The sequence below is a fragment of the Eutrigla gurnardus genome (assembly GCF_963514095.1).
Source record: "Eutrigla gurnardus genome assembly, chromosome: 1".
Classification (NCBI taxonomy): domain Eukaryota; kingdom Metazoa; phylum Chordata; class Actinopteri; order Perciformes; family Triglidae; genus Eutrigla; species Eutrigla gurnardus.
Window position 1 is genome coordinate 24,787,755 of NC_139915.1, and position 17,212 is coordinate 24,804,966.

Genomic DNA, 17,212 nt, shown 5'->3' on the forward strand with positions numbered 1-17,212 from the left:
TCAAACCTCGCACACATTGTTTACTGAAAAAAAGGGATTAAATCCAATGTCAGTCGTTTGGCGTTTTCTCTATTCGAAGATTTAAAGAGAAGAGTGTAGACTAGAATATACTGTTATGCGGTAATGCCAGTGCAAGCCTGTAAGTGAAAAATAAGATAAAAAAATCACACCCCCGACCAGTTTTATCCTCCCTTTACAAGTTAGGGTCGCTAGAGGTTGCAGTGAGCGCGCCCCCTGTCGGTGCCCGCGTGCCTCCTCAGCGTAGCTCTGCCTCCCTCTCTCTGCTCTCTGGAGCTGCGGACGCGCAGTTCCCACTTCCCACTTTCTCCTGTCTGCTCCCCTCAGCGTTGCAGCCGCTGACCCTGGATACAATTTCAGTTTGTCATTAGAGACAGCATGAAAGCCAGACTTTGCTTCGTTGTGCCCACATGCTGTATCCTCCTGTTTTTTCTGCGAGGTGAGTAAAAAGCTACTACTTCAACATTTAACATACTTGTTGCTTTACATAAATGTGTTTGATAATATTTCCACAAATAACGATGTACGTTTTTATTTTGTATGGCTACCTGCACCCAATTAGCAATTAGAAATATACATTTTAAAATAGCCATATACTTGAACAAAATATGCTCACACATGTTATAAAAGGAAAACATGCAAGTAGACAAATAACTGATGGGTTTAGGCTATTGTTGTTATTGATTTGATTATTTGTACTGAACAAAAATAATTCAGTCCAACACAGTATGATTTTAGGTAACACTGTGGGTTATTAATTGTAATCAGTGTACTGAAATGGGTTAAATATGAAGGCGTACAACCAAGCTGTTCCGTTTAAACTAAACCACAGTGCAGTGACAGATCTGTGCCTGACAATCTGCTCTCATTCAGGAGGCTCCTGTTCAGACGCAGAGCACAAGCTCTTCTCTGTGATCTTCTCCAAGTACAACCAGTACATACGGCCGGTGGAAAATGTGACTGACCCAGTCATTGTGCAGTTTGAGGTGTCCATGTCACAGCTGGTCAAAGTGGTGAGTAGCCTGCGGAAGGGTTTATTTGTTGTTTCTGTGACAGGTGCTGATTTCTATTGAGTTATGTGATAGGTCACTCTGCTTAATGAGCAGTCGTGACCTGAAAGGGGGGACAATGAGAAACATAGCCAGCATTAAATGTGGAGAGTCTGTGCATGAGAATGAAGTCATCGTGTGTTGATTTGTGGACTTTTCTGCAACAAAGTTTTAGAGAAGGGGACACTTGGATTGAATTGGATTTGAATCCCGAGGAGGGATCCAGTTTGAAACAAGGGGCGGTGCGGCCGTTTGTCTCGCCAAGACAAGACGGGGAATGTCAGCTGTCTGGGTACCTTTCGGTTCAGGCAGCCTCTATCACTCAATCACTGCCACTTCAGATGAGCACCTCTGGATTTAACGGCGGTTTCACTGGATCTTGTTGCCTGCAGACTTAGAGGGCGCAGACAGAGGCTCAGACAGGTCTGGAGTGGATGTTGATAATCAAGCAAAGAGGTTTTCACACTGCAGATGGATGACAGTTTCATTCACAAAATGTACAGCCTTTATATTGTTCTCTTTGATTTCAGTCTCTCTCTGCTTGTGTTGAATGACAAGAGGAAATACTGGTGTGCTCTTTGATTTGAGATATCATTTGTTCATGTTATTGACAGGAAAACTGCAGAGAGATACTGTGACTTAATAAGCTACAGCAAGGAGACTCGTTAGCTTAGAATAAATATTGAGTCCAGAAATGCTGAACATTCAAAAAATTTTATCAGCCAATAGTAACCAATAATATTAAAATATGTCTATATGTATGATGCAGTAGCCTATCCACAAGGTCTGTTCTAGAGCGTTTTAATGGATAATGGGGTCTGACACATTGAAGCCCATCTCAATCTGTTTGTCTTTGCTTATTGCCCACCGACAATGTTATTTTTTTCTCTAAATAAGTATTGAGATGTCACTATAGTTTGCTATAATCTCCTTACCTCTGTTGATGTAGCAGGTTTCTGTGCTCTCTGTGTTGATGGATGACTATTATTTCCTCCAGACACCCGATGCAATTGGTATTGGTCAGCCTACACCAATTACAACAGGTCTTAATGAGCTCATTTAGACCAACTTGGCTCAGTCATCATAGCACAAACAGGGATCGTAGCTCAGGCTCTGTGCTTGTGTGCTCAGGTGGCAGTGACAATTTCTGTTCTTTAAATAAATAGTTTGACCTTTTGAGTTCACTTGCAGGTTGATGAGAGGATTGATACCACTCGTATCTGTCTGTCCAGCCTAGAGCCAATTAGCTTAGCTTAGCATAAAGACTGGAATTTGGGAAAACTTGAATAGCCACTCGACATTTGGCCGTGTTTACCACTGGAGGTACAACGACGAACTTGCGAAGAGCGGAGTGAGAGACCGGGTTAAATCCTGCAGCAGGAGGAGATGGCAATCAGTGCTGAGGGCTTGCAGGTGGTTGATTGTACAGGCAGGTAGGGGAACCAGATGGGTCCCGCCCAGCCTCACAGAAACACAGACAGACAAAAAGGGGGGGGACAAAGGGAAAAAACACAGGGAAGGCTGCAGATTCTAACAAGAAGACTGGGTGGTGGAATAGCCTTAGGTCCTAGCTGGGTTAGCTTAGCTTCCATTCTGACTCCCCTCCCGGGGAAGTTGACTCCACTTTTGGTGGTGTTTGCTCTCGGCAGGTCTGGCTGGGTGGTTGGCCGTGGGCCATTCCAAGGTCCTCTCCCCACAAATGATACCAACCCCCCCCCCCCCCCCCCCCCTTCTTCTCTGATGTTGATGAGTGCATTCATCATATGCCTTCGTGAGCCAGTAATTAAGACAGGCAAAAATTGACTGGAATTCATTGGGGCTTCATTGTACACCGTTGCGTTTAATTACTCTAAATTTGAAATCTTCATCTAATCTGAATTAGAACATACTACAGTATATTTCCTTTGTTTGTCTGCACTCTGATTTAGTGAAAAGATAAAATAAAATCACTTGTTTCTCAAAGATACTCCAAGGATTGTCCCTTCTGTCCACCTTCCCAGGCATGTAGAATACTAAATGGTAATATGAATGGTTACTCTTATGCACTGGGTCATGAGATTGGTTCATTCATGGTCTAAGTCTCACACACACATGCACACACAGCTCAGTCCTGCAGATCTACCTCTTACAAAGCAATTGTTAGACTGAAAGTTACGGCTGTGCTGTGACCCCCCTGGCTCCGGCTGTCATGTGGGTTATGGTCCAGACGAGGACCCAGGTGTGCCTCTCTTTATCCTCTTGTCAGGGCTATGCCGAGGTCTGACCCCTGTGGAAAGCACACAAATAATCATCACTGTCGAATTGGATGATCGCCTCTGACAATGTTCTTCCTGTTTTAACTTTAAGCTGCTAACATATATTGTTTTTTTTTCTTTTTTCTTCATTAGCATTTCTGCTTTCTTTTTCAGGATGAAGTCAATCAGATCATGGAGACAAATCTGTGGCTGAGACATGTAAGTTTATGGTGCATAACTGTTCAAATGGACCTTGATCAAGGACATCAAGTATGGATCCAGCCTCCTGTCATACATAATTCTTCGGGGCTACACTGACAAGTTGAATTATTCATGGAGGGAAGATTTTTAAACACATTGATCCTTCTAGTTTCAGTTTCATATATTTCTTTTTCAAATAATTTGATAGTGGTGTGGAATTCATATCAGCCTTGTCCATGATATTCCTAACAGTGTAACAAAAACATCTTATCATCTGCAGCACACCGAACCTGAACAATTAAACGATTTAACCGCAATTTGAATCTCATAATCACAAACAAGTCTAAGATTAAAAATAAAGCCGTGTCCATACATGCTGCATGGCTTGATGGTTTTGTCATTTACGCAGTCCCACATGGTGTCTCTGCTGCAATGGTGCATTGTGCAGCGAACCAGTATGGAATTAAATGAGGCAGAGCAGGTCTCCAAGTCCCAGATTACAGCTGCTGAACAAATACACATCTGTGTTGGAGCCCCGTTCAGGCCAAAGGATGGAGATGTAATTGCTCTTCGGTGCTGAGAGTTGAAGCGCTGTTTCGCTTATATTATTTTTAGCCTGTTGTTTTGTATTTGTCTCTCTAAGCAATGTACAAACAACCATCCAAATCGCACAATACACTCTAGACTCACTCTAGACAGCTGATGCACTCTCTATGATTACAGCTCTCTGAGGTATCTTTGCAATTGTTGCTTTATGAGTCTCACAGGGGAGACTGTCCTCAAGAGAGTCCCCAAAACAGTGGCCAAAAGGGCAATAAAGCACACAGTAAACCGTGGTGCATTATGTCTCCTCTCAGACTACATACTGTATAAGTTCTGTTTAAATGACAATTGCTTGTCATAGTTATCAGAGACATTTTACAAGAAAATGAGTTAATAATCAGTAGATTTCTTCAGTAAAAGATAATCACCTTCTTGCCTTTCGAACAGTTTTGTAGCTTTATAAAGCTGTTTTACGACAGACTTGTTTTGTTTATACTGCTTGGATATAAAGAATGCCCTTGTCCCATTATGCTCGCAGACGTGGTGTCTTGGCAGCTGCTATTGGGTTTGTTTTGAAAGGGACATTTCGCTCAAGAAATGCATTGTCTGTCACTTTGGATTGCCATGAAATTTTATGCAGACACTGGATGGTTCCCAGAGGATTCATCCTAATGATGTTGAGGTTCCCCTGACATTTCCTCTAGCAACACCACAAGGTGAATATTTGTGGGTTTGAGTTAAATGTCTTGAAAACTATTCAATAGAATACCATGAAATTTGGTATAGACATTTGTTTATCTCACAATGAGTTGCATTCACTTTGGTGATCCCTTAATGTTTCATCATCATATAACATCTTTTACTTTATTTTAGAATTGTCCAATATTTGTCTGACACTGTAATTTTTCCAATGGAAATTGAATTATTCTGTTTTGTTTCTCAGATTTGGAATGACTACAAACTCAGATGGAATCCAAGGGATTTCGGAGGTGTGGAGTTTATCAGAGTACCATCCAACAGGATATGGAAGCCAGACATTGTGCTGTACAACAAGTGAGCGAAACAAATAATTAAAAACCTGGCTCAAATTCTCCATTGATTGTTGGGTGCATTTAGGATAAAGGACTTCCAAGCAATGACAAGCTTTATCACCATCCTCCATTACCTATTTTGCATTTAGGTAATCTTTTTGCACATTCTTAAAGGGCAAGGAACATCTGAGGGTGCAATATAATGAAACCACAAGTCATATATTTGTATTAATATATCCATGAAACAAAAGTAAATTGATCATGTCCTTTTTATTCTTCAATGACTCATCTGTCTGCAACCTTCACTCTGTCTTCCTCTTTATACTCCTGTTCTTTTTCTTTCCCTTTACAGTGCAGTCGGAGATTTCCAGGTTGATGACAAAACGAAGGCACTGCTTCGTTACAATGGTGATGTTACCTGGATCCCTCCGGCCATATTCAAGAGCTCCTGCAAGATCGACGTCACCTACTTCCCCTTTGACTACCAAAACTGCACCATGAAGTTCGGCTCCTGGACGTATGACAAGGCCAAGATCGACCTGGTGCTGATTGGCTCGACCATCAACCTCAAGGACTTCTGGGAAAGCGGCGAGTGGACGATCATTGACGCCCCCGGCTACAAACATGACATTAAGTACAACTGCTGCGAGGAAATCTACACGGACATCACGTACTCTTTGTACATCCGCCGTCTGCCGCTTTTCTACACCATCAACATGATCATTCCCTGCCTCCTCATCTCCTTCCTCACGGTGCTCGTCTTCTACCTGCCATCGGATTGCGGCGAGAAAATCACTCTGTGCATCTCAGTCCTGCTGTCGTTAACCGTCTTCCTTCTCGTCATAACGGAGACCATCCCCTCCACCTCACTAGTCATCCCCCTGATTGGCGAGTACCTCCTCTTCACCATGATCTTTGTCACCCTCTCCATTGTGATCACAGTTTTTGTGCTGAACGTCCACTACCGCACACCAAAGACCCACACTATGCCTTGTTGGGTGCGGACCGTGTTCCTGAGGCTGTTGCCGCGGGTGATGTTCATGACGAGGCCGGAGAGGGACCCCGAGGAGGTGGCAGCAGCCAACAATGTTCCGACGATGCATTCAAAGCCCTGTGCCGTTCATTCTTCTGGTGCGTTGCAGAAGCAGCACAAACCTCAGGCCGTGGCCACGAGCATGGTGTCCAGCCTGACGAACCGCCAGCGGCTTTTCAACAACACGGAGCTCTCCAACCTCAATAACTTAAGTGTGGACCGGGCCAAAGGTGTAGGCTCAGCGATCTTGTGCTGCGAGGGCCGTTGCAACTGCTGCTGGCACCAGAAATCCAGCAAATTGCCTGCGGACTCTGGGGGAGGGAGTGGAGGACTGGGTAGCCTGGCGGCGCTGGCTGGAGGCGGTGCTGCCGGGGTCGGAGGGGGGAGTCAGTGCTCCAGCTCAGAGTCTCTGGATGTGGGAATACTGTCCCTGTTGCCACTCTCCCCTGAGGTCAGGGAGGCTATTGAGAGTGTCAAATATATAGCAGAGAACATGAGACTACAGAATGAAGCAAAGGAGGTGAGTGCTCACAATCATAAAGGCATAGTAAGCTAATGTAAACCTTTTTTAGGGAACTTCTTTTGACAGTGTCACCACATCTTTGTTTCACTGTGATCCTCCCACAGGTTCAGGATGACTGGAAGTACGTTGCCATGGTTATCGACAGGATCTTCCTTTGGGTTTTTGTCCTTGTGTGCATCCTGGGAACAGCTGGCCTCTTCCTACAGCCTCTGCTACTCTGGGATGACATTTAAATCACTCTGATAAACACATAATTCAATCCTGTTGAACTTGATCCAAAGTCTAGAAGAAAAGATAACTGTGTCTGCCAAATATTGATTCAAATATTGATGCAAATGTTTTAGTGACTGCATTTTCACAGATAGAGTAGATGATTTTCATGGGAAGAAGGGGTTTAAGGACTCTCCAATGTTGAGGACGTAGTTAACAAACAATGATAATAAAGACCATGATGGTTGAATACAAGCTAGTTCTGCAGTGAATGGGAATATAATCTATAATGCAAGGCACAAAGCCAGTCAGAACTCTGTTGGACTCCATGTAATCGTTTATTTCTCTTTTAAAGACAACATTCCAATCTGTAAGGTCTACCTTGGGCAGAGCAAGAGAACAGGCATTTTTCTTGTAGGTTCAGTATTCAACCGAAATCATTCTCACCTGCTGCTCAGCAGCTCTGTACTCTGCAGTCAATTAATTTTTGTTGTTCACACGAGTATATCTATTTATATATACACACACCCTTGCAGAAAACATGATTTTGAAGAGTACACAAAGGGAAAAGTGATTACATTTACTGAACTTGAAGCACCTAGTTACATATAAGCATGTACATACACATAAATGTAACCGTTTACATTTTCTTTCTTAAATATTAAGTCCACATTGAGTACCATGCCAAAATGTGTTTATTGAGATAACGGGGAAACATTTTGACATGGATTTCCATGTGTCTGAGAACCAAGCAGGGACGTTGTTCAAAGAGTGGCATCATGTGGTAATTTATTGCTACTGCAGAAGCTAACAAGGATTCTGACTGTTATGAAGGGATATGTTGCCCATTTTGTTTTGCTCTTTTATAATATTTTCCCCAGTTGTAATATTTTCTGAAAAGTTACACAAGTGCTTTATGCATTTAAAGCATACTATACTGTCTGAAGTATATTCTGGAAAGGGTGACATGAGAGAATTGTCGTCTGGAATTAACATTACAAATTGGATATTTACAATTCCCTGAAAATGTGCAAAGAGAACACGTCCCTATAAATACATTTTAGTTCTGTTTTCTTACATATTTCTGTAAATAAATATAAACACCTCTATTGTAGCTGTGGTTTTGTCTAAGCTAACAGGATTTCTGACAATGGACACAAAAGCTGTCGCATGTAGAGATCATTTCAAGGAGCTCCAAAGCTCTTTTTATTACTCTGTTCCACATCGTCTTTGCCCCCTTGGAGCCAACTCAGCTTATTGGATCACAATCAATAGAGAGAGTGGGTGAGAAGGCCTTTATTGGATTCCTCTCTTTTCTTCAACTAACCACCCTTTCTGACGAAAACCCATTGTTCTGCTCTTACTACACCAGGGTCTGCATCACCTCTTAATACCTCAGTAAAATATGCTGCTGGATGTTACACAGCATCCAAAAAGACTTAATCTGAGTACCATAATATGAGTACCAGTGCTGAAAGATTATAAGGGCCCTGCATGGACCCTATAAGAATGAGACTGTGACTACTGAGTCAGTCTCATTCTTATAGAACCAAAAATTGGAGCAGATGGGGAGCTATGTGATTACAGGGAAATCCAGCCCATATTTAATTGAATGCTGGCAGGGAAGCGCAGAGAGATACTGTATTAGCGATCTGTCACATCTGATAAGAAACCCCTGGCTAGTGAATTTAATTAAAGCACACTCAGAACCCGTGTGTGGCTGATCTACAGGAGGGCAGGAGATCTCCTGAGCAGATACGAAATTAAGTATGAAATGAATGAGCTTCAAAAGGCGTCGGTGATTATTTTTAAGGAGACGTACATGTTTTACCTGCCAACAATCACTCAGTGAAAGCATGAACAGTTTTTCAACCGGTGACGTTTAAAGGGATACTTATAATCTCCGTATTTCTATTCTGAAAAAGAGCCTCCGATGACGCAAATATCGTCATTTTGCGATGCACGAGTTCCTCATGTTTTCAACCCGCCTATAGGGAGTGGGACCCGCTGTCGCTACAGACCTATTACAGACCAGTGGTGGACCACACTTCAGAGTCGGGGTTTGAGCGGAACCGGACCGGTCCTTTTATAACAAAAATGCTGCCCGTCGGTCCGCCCTGGCCGTACGCGGGTCGGACCGCGGCGCTGGCCGCCAACGTCGGGCTGAAAGTGAGTAGGTGTGTTCCATTTCAATTTCAATTCTCCACCAACTCAACTAAGTGTATGTTTGAAATGTATTTGATTTTGATCAGCTAATATTATTAGCTGATCAAAATCAAATAACCTGGAGGTACATGTACTGGCTGAATGGTTTAAAATTGGAACAAAGTGAAGTTCATAACTTATGCTTCGAAGAAAGTTGCATCAAATTAGAAAAAGCAATTTTGAACCTCAAATATATTAAATATATATAAATATAAGTGAAATCTCTGCACCACACCAGTGCGTTTTTTTTTTGTAGGTTTTTTTCCTTCTTGTCTTCTTTCATATCTGCATATCTGGCCACAGTGAACAGGTGGTCACTCAATCTGAGTAAAGTTGGGACATTATTAGATGTGCAGTAGAGCAGCCGTGTTTTCATATTCATTTTTAAGCACTGGACTGACTTTAAGCACTGAAACTTCTGGAATCATCAAGGCATCTGGATCTTCCTTGCCTGACCGTACAATTGGAGCAACACTAGAACCAAAATCCGTCAGAACCTATTGAGACAGAAAAGCAAGACAACATGCTGCAACTGACCTGCTTTCTGCTTTCCGACACACTGACCTGGACTCTCACAATAACTTCATCTCACGGATGCACAAATGGGTTTATGGGTAAAATGAAGCTGGTAAGTGGAGGGAGTTCTTCTGTGAATGTATCAATCCAGGTTTCCAGGTCTGCAATTGGCTGAGCAGTAAATTTGGTTCTCTCTTAGAAAAACAACATCCAAAAATGAACCCAAAAGATCTTCAAGCTCACACGGCAACAACGTAGTGCTTTACACCAGCCAGCAAGTGCATACTTATGTGACTTTCTCTGTGAACGATATTGGAGGCCACGTCTTGTAAAATGCACTGTATCTGAAACAGAAAGGGCCAAATACTGACAGAAATTGTATAAAGCTGACTCATTGTCTGCAATAAAGAATGTTAATTTTGGAACAACAGTGTTCAGACGTCACAAGTACACAGAGTGCACAGGAAGTGGCTCATTTTAGTTCCTGCACATTTATTCTTTCAGCTGTCTGTGGGTGTAGACAAGAACCTGATCGTCTTTGGGTGTCACCTTGCTTGCAATCATGAATAGAATCACCATTCTTCTGTGTAAGTACAGTAACTAAGTAATATGTATGTATAACTATTTCATTGTTTGTATAAAGATTATTTTGACTTTTTTTCTTCTTCTTCAAGGTGCTCTCGTAAATCAGTTCACAAGCCAAACTACTGGTGAGTCTCTGTTCAATCAACCCAGTGTTGCAGATGTCGTTCCTGCGAAGATCCTGGCCCAACAGAAAACTCTAAGCGAGAACAGTGACCTTTATGTAACCTGCAGCACATTTGGGTTCAAGGGACCGATGATGGTTTTTGTTTATTTATGTAAGGGTGATGTTTGTATTCATAAAAGGATGCAGAAGCCGCATCAAAATGACACCACCTTCATCATACACAGCGTTGGTCTCCATCACAGTGGAAACTACAGCTGTGTTTACTCCACAACGAATTATACCCTTTCCAAAGTAGCCAAGAGAGGACAGAACGTGATTCAGATTCTGGTCATATGTAAGGATTTTCACCCCTATATGAAAGCATTATGGCAACATTATTTCTCTCCCCTCATTTTTGTCATTTCTGTCGCCCAGCAAATGTTCTCCCTGCAGATATTTCAATATCCGGGCCATCCACTGTCAGTGAAGGAGAAATTGTTGCATTCAAATGCACCATTTCTCACACCCTGCAAACACTCGGCGAATGTCAACTCATCCACTCTTACCTGAAGAGGAACGAGACCATCATCCAAGTGCGAGCATTTAATGTCACCCAGATGGAGGCGACTTTCACCATCGAAGGCGCCGCCATGAGGGATTCGGGCCATTACAGCTGTGTGCTGCTGCCATCGAGATGCATCCAAGAGCATGAGACAGCACTCCATGGCAATAACGCAGTAGTTCTCGAGGTCCAAGGTGAGGGTGTCAACTGGTTGTGGTTACACGATGCGGTGGAAAAAAATATATATAGTGCTACAATGTTAAAAAGTTTTTTGAATCATTGTGATGTTCATCATGTGTGTTGTTTTCCAGGAAGTTTGGTCCTAGTGATTGTGTGCCGTGGAATGATAACCCTGATGTTACTGGGTCTATGTCTGGGTCTGGGTCTGGTGTGGATCGCCAAGCACAAGCCAATGGTTGGAGGGAAATCAAAAGGCAAATCACTCAATTTTAGAGTTCATATCTTGTAGTATGTAGTACTATCATCGATAAAAAAAACTGTTCTGTTATTAGTATTCTATTATATTTTACACTGGCTTCCCACTACATTCTGAACGTTATGTTTTCTCCCTATTTCAGCAGGCCATACAGCTTCGTACAATCCAGGGTGAGTTGAATTTTTTTTAACCCCACTGCTGTTTTCAGTGATTTGTTCACATATATATATATATATATATATATATACACACACAGGATGTTTACAGTCAAATAAAATATACCAGATACACATGTGAATCAGCCACTGATTTGCTAATGCTGAGTTGATTAAATGGCGTGAATTGTGTTTTCCTCAGTGTGGCGAGTTTGCAGGCAAATGCAGACATGGTGGAGGAACAGCAGATGCAGACAGAGGAAGAGGATCTGGACTCACAAAATGGTATGTGGAAAATAGAATTACAGTAAAGGCATACTCTGGTGAGTCTGTAATGATATTACCTACAATGACTTAGAAAGAAAACATAATCTTGCTCCCTTCTTGTCTGTTTATACAACATTTCAATGCAATGATTCTCCCGGGTTATAGAAGACATTGGGGACACCTCCGTATTTATTTTGACATGTTTCTAAGGGCTTAAAATCCTTTTTTCCAACTATCTCCTAACATGGATACAAACCTAAAATGCACGAAAGATTATAGCATTCAAATGCATTTTGTCTAATCTTCTTCAGAAAAATGCAATAATGCTAAACTATTAGAATGAATTGTTGTTTAGAGTAAGATATAAAGTGATAAACAACAACCCATTTATTGATTTCTCTGAAATACATTTTTGCAATTCTTTTTTTCAAATAATAGGAGACTCTTGGAGCATAGAAGAGGATGAAGTGTAAGAACATTAATATATTTTAATGCAAATTATTATTTCAGTGTCACTTTTTCGCACATGGTAAGTAAGCTATGCTTTATAATGTCATGTTATAAGGGTGTGATATTTTATACAATAAATAATAATTCATTAAGAGGAAATTTACTTCTGTTGTATTAATTGACATCAATTTGTCAGGTATGAGCGTGTCTCCGGAGGACACTTAAACTCAGGTAAGCGATGACCTACTCCTATGCTATTGCTACCACAGAAGTAGTTTTTCTTTGCAAAGTGATGATGGGTATGAAGGCATTGATGTGCCAAATGACACATTTTGAGCACTAAAGGGACTGTAAAATGTATATCACTATAGTGCAATATTCCCAGACATGAGTAAAGAACAGTTGGCAATGTGAGGTAAGTGTAAGTGTGTAAGTTGTTTAGATGTTTTTTCTTTACTTACCCTGCTCAATAACAAAGCAACATTGATAGAAAAAATAATAATAATGCTTAGAAGGCATTATTAGTACGGTGCTGCCTTTTCGTTTCAGATTAACGTTTTTCCGTTAGTGAGTTCAGTTCATCAAACAGGAAAACCACATCTTTGTGTGTAACAGCAGTGCAGATGTGAACGCCATTTTCAGCATGCTCTCTGACTCTCAAGAGCTAATTTTTTCTGGAAAGCGAAAGCATTAAAGGACCAAGAATAAATGCATGAGCATCTAGAAACCTTTACCACATGTGTTTAACTGTGAACTTCTCGACCACAGATGTTTCCATCCCCGTGTATGCTGCATCCTGGAGATGCACCAGAAAGACACATCCAGAGCTTACCTGATTGTAATTTCACTTAAATGTATAACAACTGCATGTAATGCGACCCTGTCTTGTTAAGTCTGTTGTCACATTTCATGAAAGAAAATGGAAGGAAAGGAAGGAAATATTTAGAATTAATCAATTTAGTTTTCTGAAAGTGTACTTTACATTATTACATCAGCTGGAGGCGGATAAAAATGAAGTCCTCAAAATCACATTCATATGGATCCTTTTAATGAAAAGAGTGTTCCCAACCTTGTGTACAATCAGTGCTTCATAAAATAAAGTACAGTTTGTTTTTAATCATTTACAGTGCAGGTGTTGATTTGACTTTGTATTACATCTTCTGGAAAAAAAATGTTTCCTCTTGTTACACTAAACCAGACAAATGTGTTCTCTGTTGTTTCCATTGTACAGTCAAAGATGTCTTAAAAGATAATAAAACAATTAAAATATTATATGTATATATAAATATATATATATATATATATATATATATATATATATATATATATATATATATATATATATATATATATATATTATATTTATGTATCATCATCATCATCATCATATTAATATTATTATTATTATTATTATTATTATTGATAATAATAATAATAATAATATGATAGCCCTGTGATAGATTGGCGTCCTGTCCAGGGTGTACGCTGCCTTGGCCCAATGACAGCTGGGATTGGCTCCAGCCCCCCGTGACCCTGAATACAAGATAAGGGGTAGACAATGGATGCATGGATGGATGCATGGATGGATGGATGGATGGATGGATGGATGGATTATTATTATTATTATTATTATTATTATTATTATTATTATTATTATTATTATTATTATTATTATTATTATTATTATTATTATTATTATTATTATTATTATCATTATTATTATTATTATACTACAGGAACAAGAACAATATTAGAATGTGCTTCAGTAAATTGAAATGAACTCATTTAAAGTGTAGTGAAAGTGCAGTAGACAGATTGAATGTACACATTCAATCATCAATCTGTATATATATATATATATATATATATTAGGGCTGTCAAAATTAACGCAAAAAAAAACAACCAAAGGAACTATTAATACACTGTGTAACTGACAGCTGGTTAAACAGTTAATTATTAATCTCTACTGGAAACACTGCTCTGTTTATACCAGCAAAACACAAAGGTGAATGTTTTCAAAGTTATTGTTTGTGCTGGTATGATTAAATATCAGTACTCTGTATCGGCAAGTAGCCTATTGAAATTTAAATATGTTTACTCAGTCCTAAAAAGTGGTATCAGTGCATCTCTGTTTGTAGAGGCTTCACATTCTGATGCATATGCACATTCTGTCATTTCTCTTTCTGTTCCCACAACAATATACAGAGAAAAAGGGAATCTTTCATATATATTAACGAATGGTGATTAATCATGATTATCATGATTAATCGATTGACAGCGCTAATATATATATATATATATATATATATATATATATATATATATATATATATATATATATTCTCCTCAAGAATCAACAATGTCTTATCAGTAGCTGCCTGCATACAAAATTGTCCTCTCATGAAGGTTCAACCAAAGAGTTCAATGACCTTATCTGATAAGAAAGCCACTCCACCAGCAGCAGTAACTGTAATGACTCAGCATGTTCTTCAGCTACCAATCAAGAGCTCGCTAAACCTGAATCTGTACTGCGTCACACTGGTTTCCACCCGGCTCTTAGTGGAAGGGTTTGGCTCATTCTCATTGTTACACACAGCCAACCTTTACCCTGCACTGGGAAGTAGAATAACAAATCCATGTTATTCAGCTAAGGCTCACATCTATAACACAACCATAATTACCCTGCTGCACCTCAAGGGGGACTGTAACCTATTACCTGTATTTTTTTATTTTTTTTTATGAAACCCTTATTAATTTTCTTTCAGTAATTAAAAAATCCTTCACATGAATATGTCTAATGTTTTTGTTGAAAGAGCAGGACAGAGTCTGTTCACTTTTAATATTTTTTTCTTTTCAAGCATTTCTCAAGACACAGAAATCTGAAAAACACAAGAGGGAGAAAAGTAATTGCTGCAACAGTAGACAGAAAGGCCATAACTACATCCACAGAGTGGAAGGAATACCAGGGCATTCTGTAGGACTCTGTTCTCAGGTGAGCTGCACCTTTGTGTCTCATGACGAACTCTATCCAGAAGAGGGCGGTGTCTAGTGGCTTCATTGGCTGATCTCTGTGCAGCCTAGAGAGTCTCTGCATGTTCGTCCTGTAGGAGCGCTCATTCAGGACTTCCTGTATTGCCCTCAGGAAGTTGTTGTTTTTGTCCACTGTGGCTAATGTCAGAATCTTAGCTGCTCCTCTCTCTTTCAGACGCAGCAGGTTGTCGTATTGGTCAAAAAACACAGGCAGACCCACAACTGGGACTCCGTGATAAATAGCTTCTTGAACTCCATTTGTTCCTCCATGAGCCACAAACAGTTTCATCTTGGGATGTCCTAAAAGGTCATTTTGTGGCATCCAGTCTACTAGTAAAGTGTTGTTGCCCAGAGTGGCTGGTCTGTCACCTTTATGCCTCCAGATGACTTTCTGGGGTAATTTAGCAAAAGCTGCAGCCATCTCGTTTGTGATATCAGCAGGAAGTTCATTCACAAATGTCCCCATAGACATGACGATGACCCCGTGCTCTCCAGAACTCTGCATAAACTCCTCCAGGTGTTCAGGTAGAGGTTTTGCTGGTTTACACTGGAACCCTCCCATATAGACAACATTAGGCATGGTGGGACGAGGGAACTCAAACACAAAGTCCACTCTCATCAGCCACACGTCCGCCCCCTGTAATAAGTCCCTATATCTGACTTCCGGGCCAAAGAACTGATCACAAACGGCTTGATACTGTGGAGAGATTAAAAATGTATCCTGAACTTGCCAAATGATGGAAAAAAGGAGATTTTTGACTCTTTGTATGAACGTCATTTTGTCTGACAGTCCTGAGCCGGTCAATGGGATATAAGATAAAGGAGACGGTGCAATGGCCATATGTCCCTCTCCACTTGTTATCCACCGCACATTATAGACCAGAGGTAGCTTAAGAGCATGAGCCAACATTATACCTGCACCCCATGCTGGATCAGTTAGGACCAGGTCATACTTGCTCTCTCTTAAACTATCCATTAAGTCTTTATCATTAAACATGTTAGTAGCCATCTTGCACATTATTCTATGCATGTTAAACATTGCAGAAAACATCTCAGCCTGCAAACTTGCAAAACTCAAAACCGAGCTCTCCCCCCTTTCGATGTCAATGACCTTTTTCAGAATCGGGTCAAGGAAGTCATGATTGAAGGCTTCGGTGACAGGAACCGTGATTGCCTTGTAGTGTGGAGAGTCATCCTGGATGTACAAGCTTTTGTCGGTTCGTATCACAGAAACAGAGTGTCCCCGAGAGTGGAGTGCTTTGATCATAATGTCCATGTTCACCCAGTGGCTTCCCTCTAATGGAAAAATCAAAATCTTCCCTCCATGACAAATTCTCCATGACAACAACACGATAGATAATACGAGAAGGAAGGTTGCATGTCTGTTAGGGGTCATCTTTAACCTGAAAAAGAAAAAAACACATCATTTTTAATTAATCAGGATAAGAAATTTAGCTCCCAATCCATTAAATACACTTAATTAAAGTCTTTTTACATTTAAGTTTTCCCTCTACAAAGGCAAATTCTGTGATATTAAATTAAAGTCCAATCTGAAACATACCTCTTTTACATGAAGCGGCTTCAGGCATTGAATGTGCATAGATGTTGGTGTGAAACACCAAAGCTACCACTGAATACATAACTATAAATTCCATGGGAGCTTACATAAGTGGATTATGGGTAAGCTTTTCTTTGGGCTTTTCTTCAGGAATGGATAACAATGTGGTCCCTTTGTTGAAGCTGGGGGCAAAAATGTGTTAGAGAAAACTATTTGTACCTCCTTGCGTGAATTCTGTTCTGAATGTTTCATTCCGAGTAGCATGTCGCCTTCGGTGTTTCATATTTGTAGTAAAAAACATACTCTTCTCAGACGAGGATTTTCAATTTTATGCTCATACAAAATCAAGATGTAAAGCCTTTAATCCTTTTGGAGAGAGCCAACATAATCCAAATAATGTGCCTCATATCAAAACTTCTCCGGAGCCACTGATACTGACAAACAAACATCCTTTCTTCAAGTCATTTTTAATTTCTTACTATTGGTTGTTATGTAATATTAGA

General features: G+C 40.4%; 3 protein-coding genes across 3 annotated transcripts in view; all 3 read left to right on the forward strand.

Annotated features, from left to right (window-relative positions):
* The window catches only part of LOC311031861 (neuroplastin-like), a 220,274-nt gene that overhangs the window by 123,605 nt on the left and 79,457 nt on the right, over positions 1–17,212 (forward strand). The window lies entirely within an intron of this gene.
* Positions 891–7,439, forward strand: chrna3 (cholinergic receptor, nicotinic, alpha 3). Its single transcript, XM_084037436.1, has 5 exons — positions 891–1,031; positions 3,476–3,520; positions 4,989–5,098; positions 5,429–6,629; positions 6,737–7,439. The coding sequence occupies exons 1-5, from the start codon at positions 1,011–1,013 to the stop codon at positions 6,863–6,865; spliced, it is 1,506 nt and encodes a 501-aa protein (XP_083893562.1). The 5' UTR covers positions 891–1,010; the 3' UTR covers positions 6,866–7,439.
* LOC311011488 (uncharacterized protein) lies at positions 10,085–13,250 on the forward strand. Its single transcript, XM_084006454.1, has 9 exons — positions 10,085–10,150; positions 10,238–10,606; positions 10,687–11,007; positions 11,125–11,247; positions 11,392–11,419; positions 11,607–11,689; positions 12,110–12,140; positions 12,318–12,352; positions 12,890–13,250. The coding sequence occupies exons 1-9, from the start codon at positions 10,126–10,128 to the stop codon at positions 12,955–12,957; spliced, it is 1,083 nt and encodes a 360-aa protein (XP_083862580.1). The 5' UTR covers positions 10,085–10,125; the 3' UTR covers positions 12,958–13,250.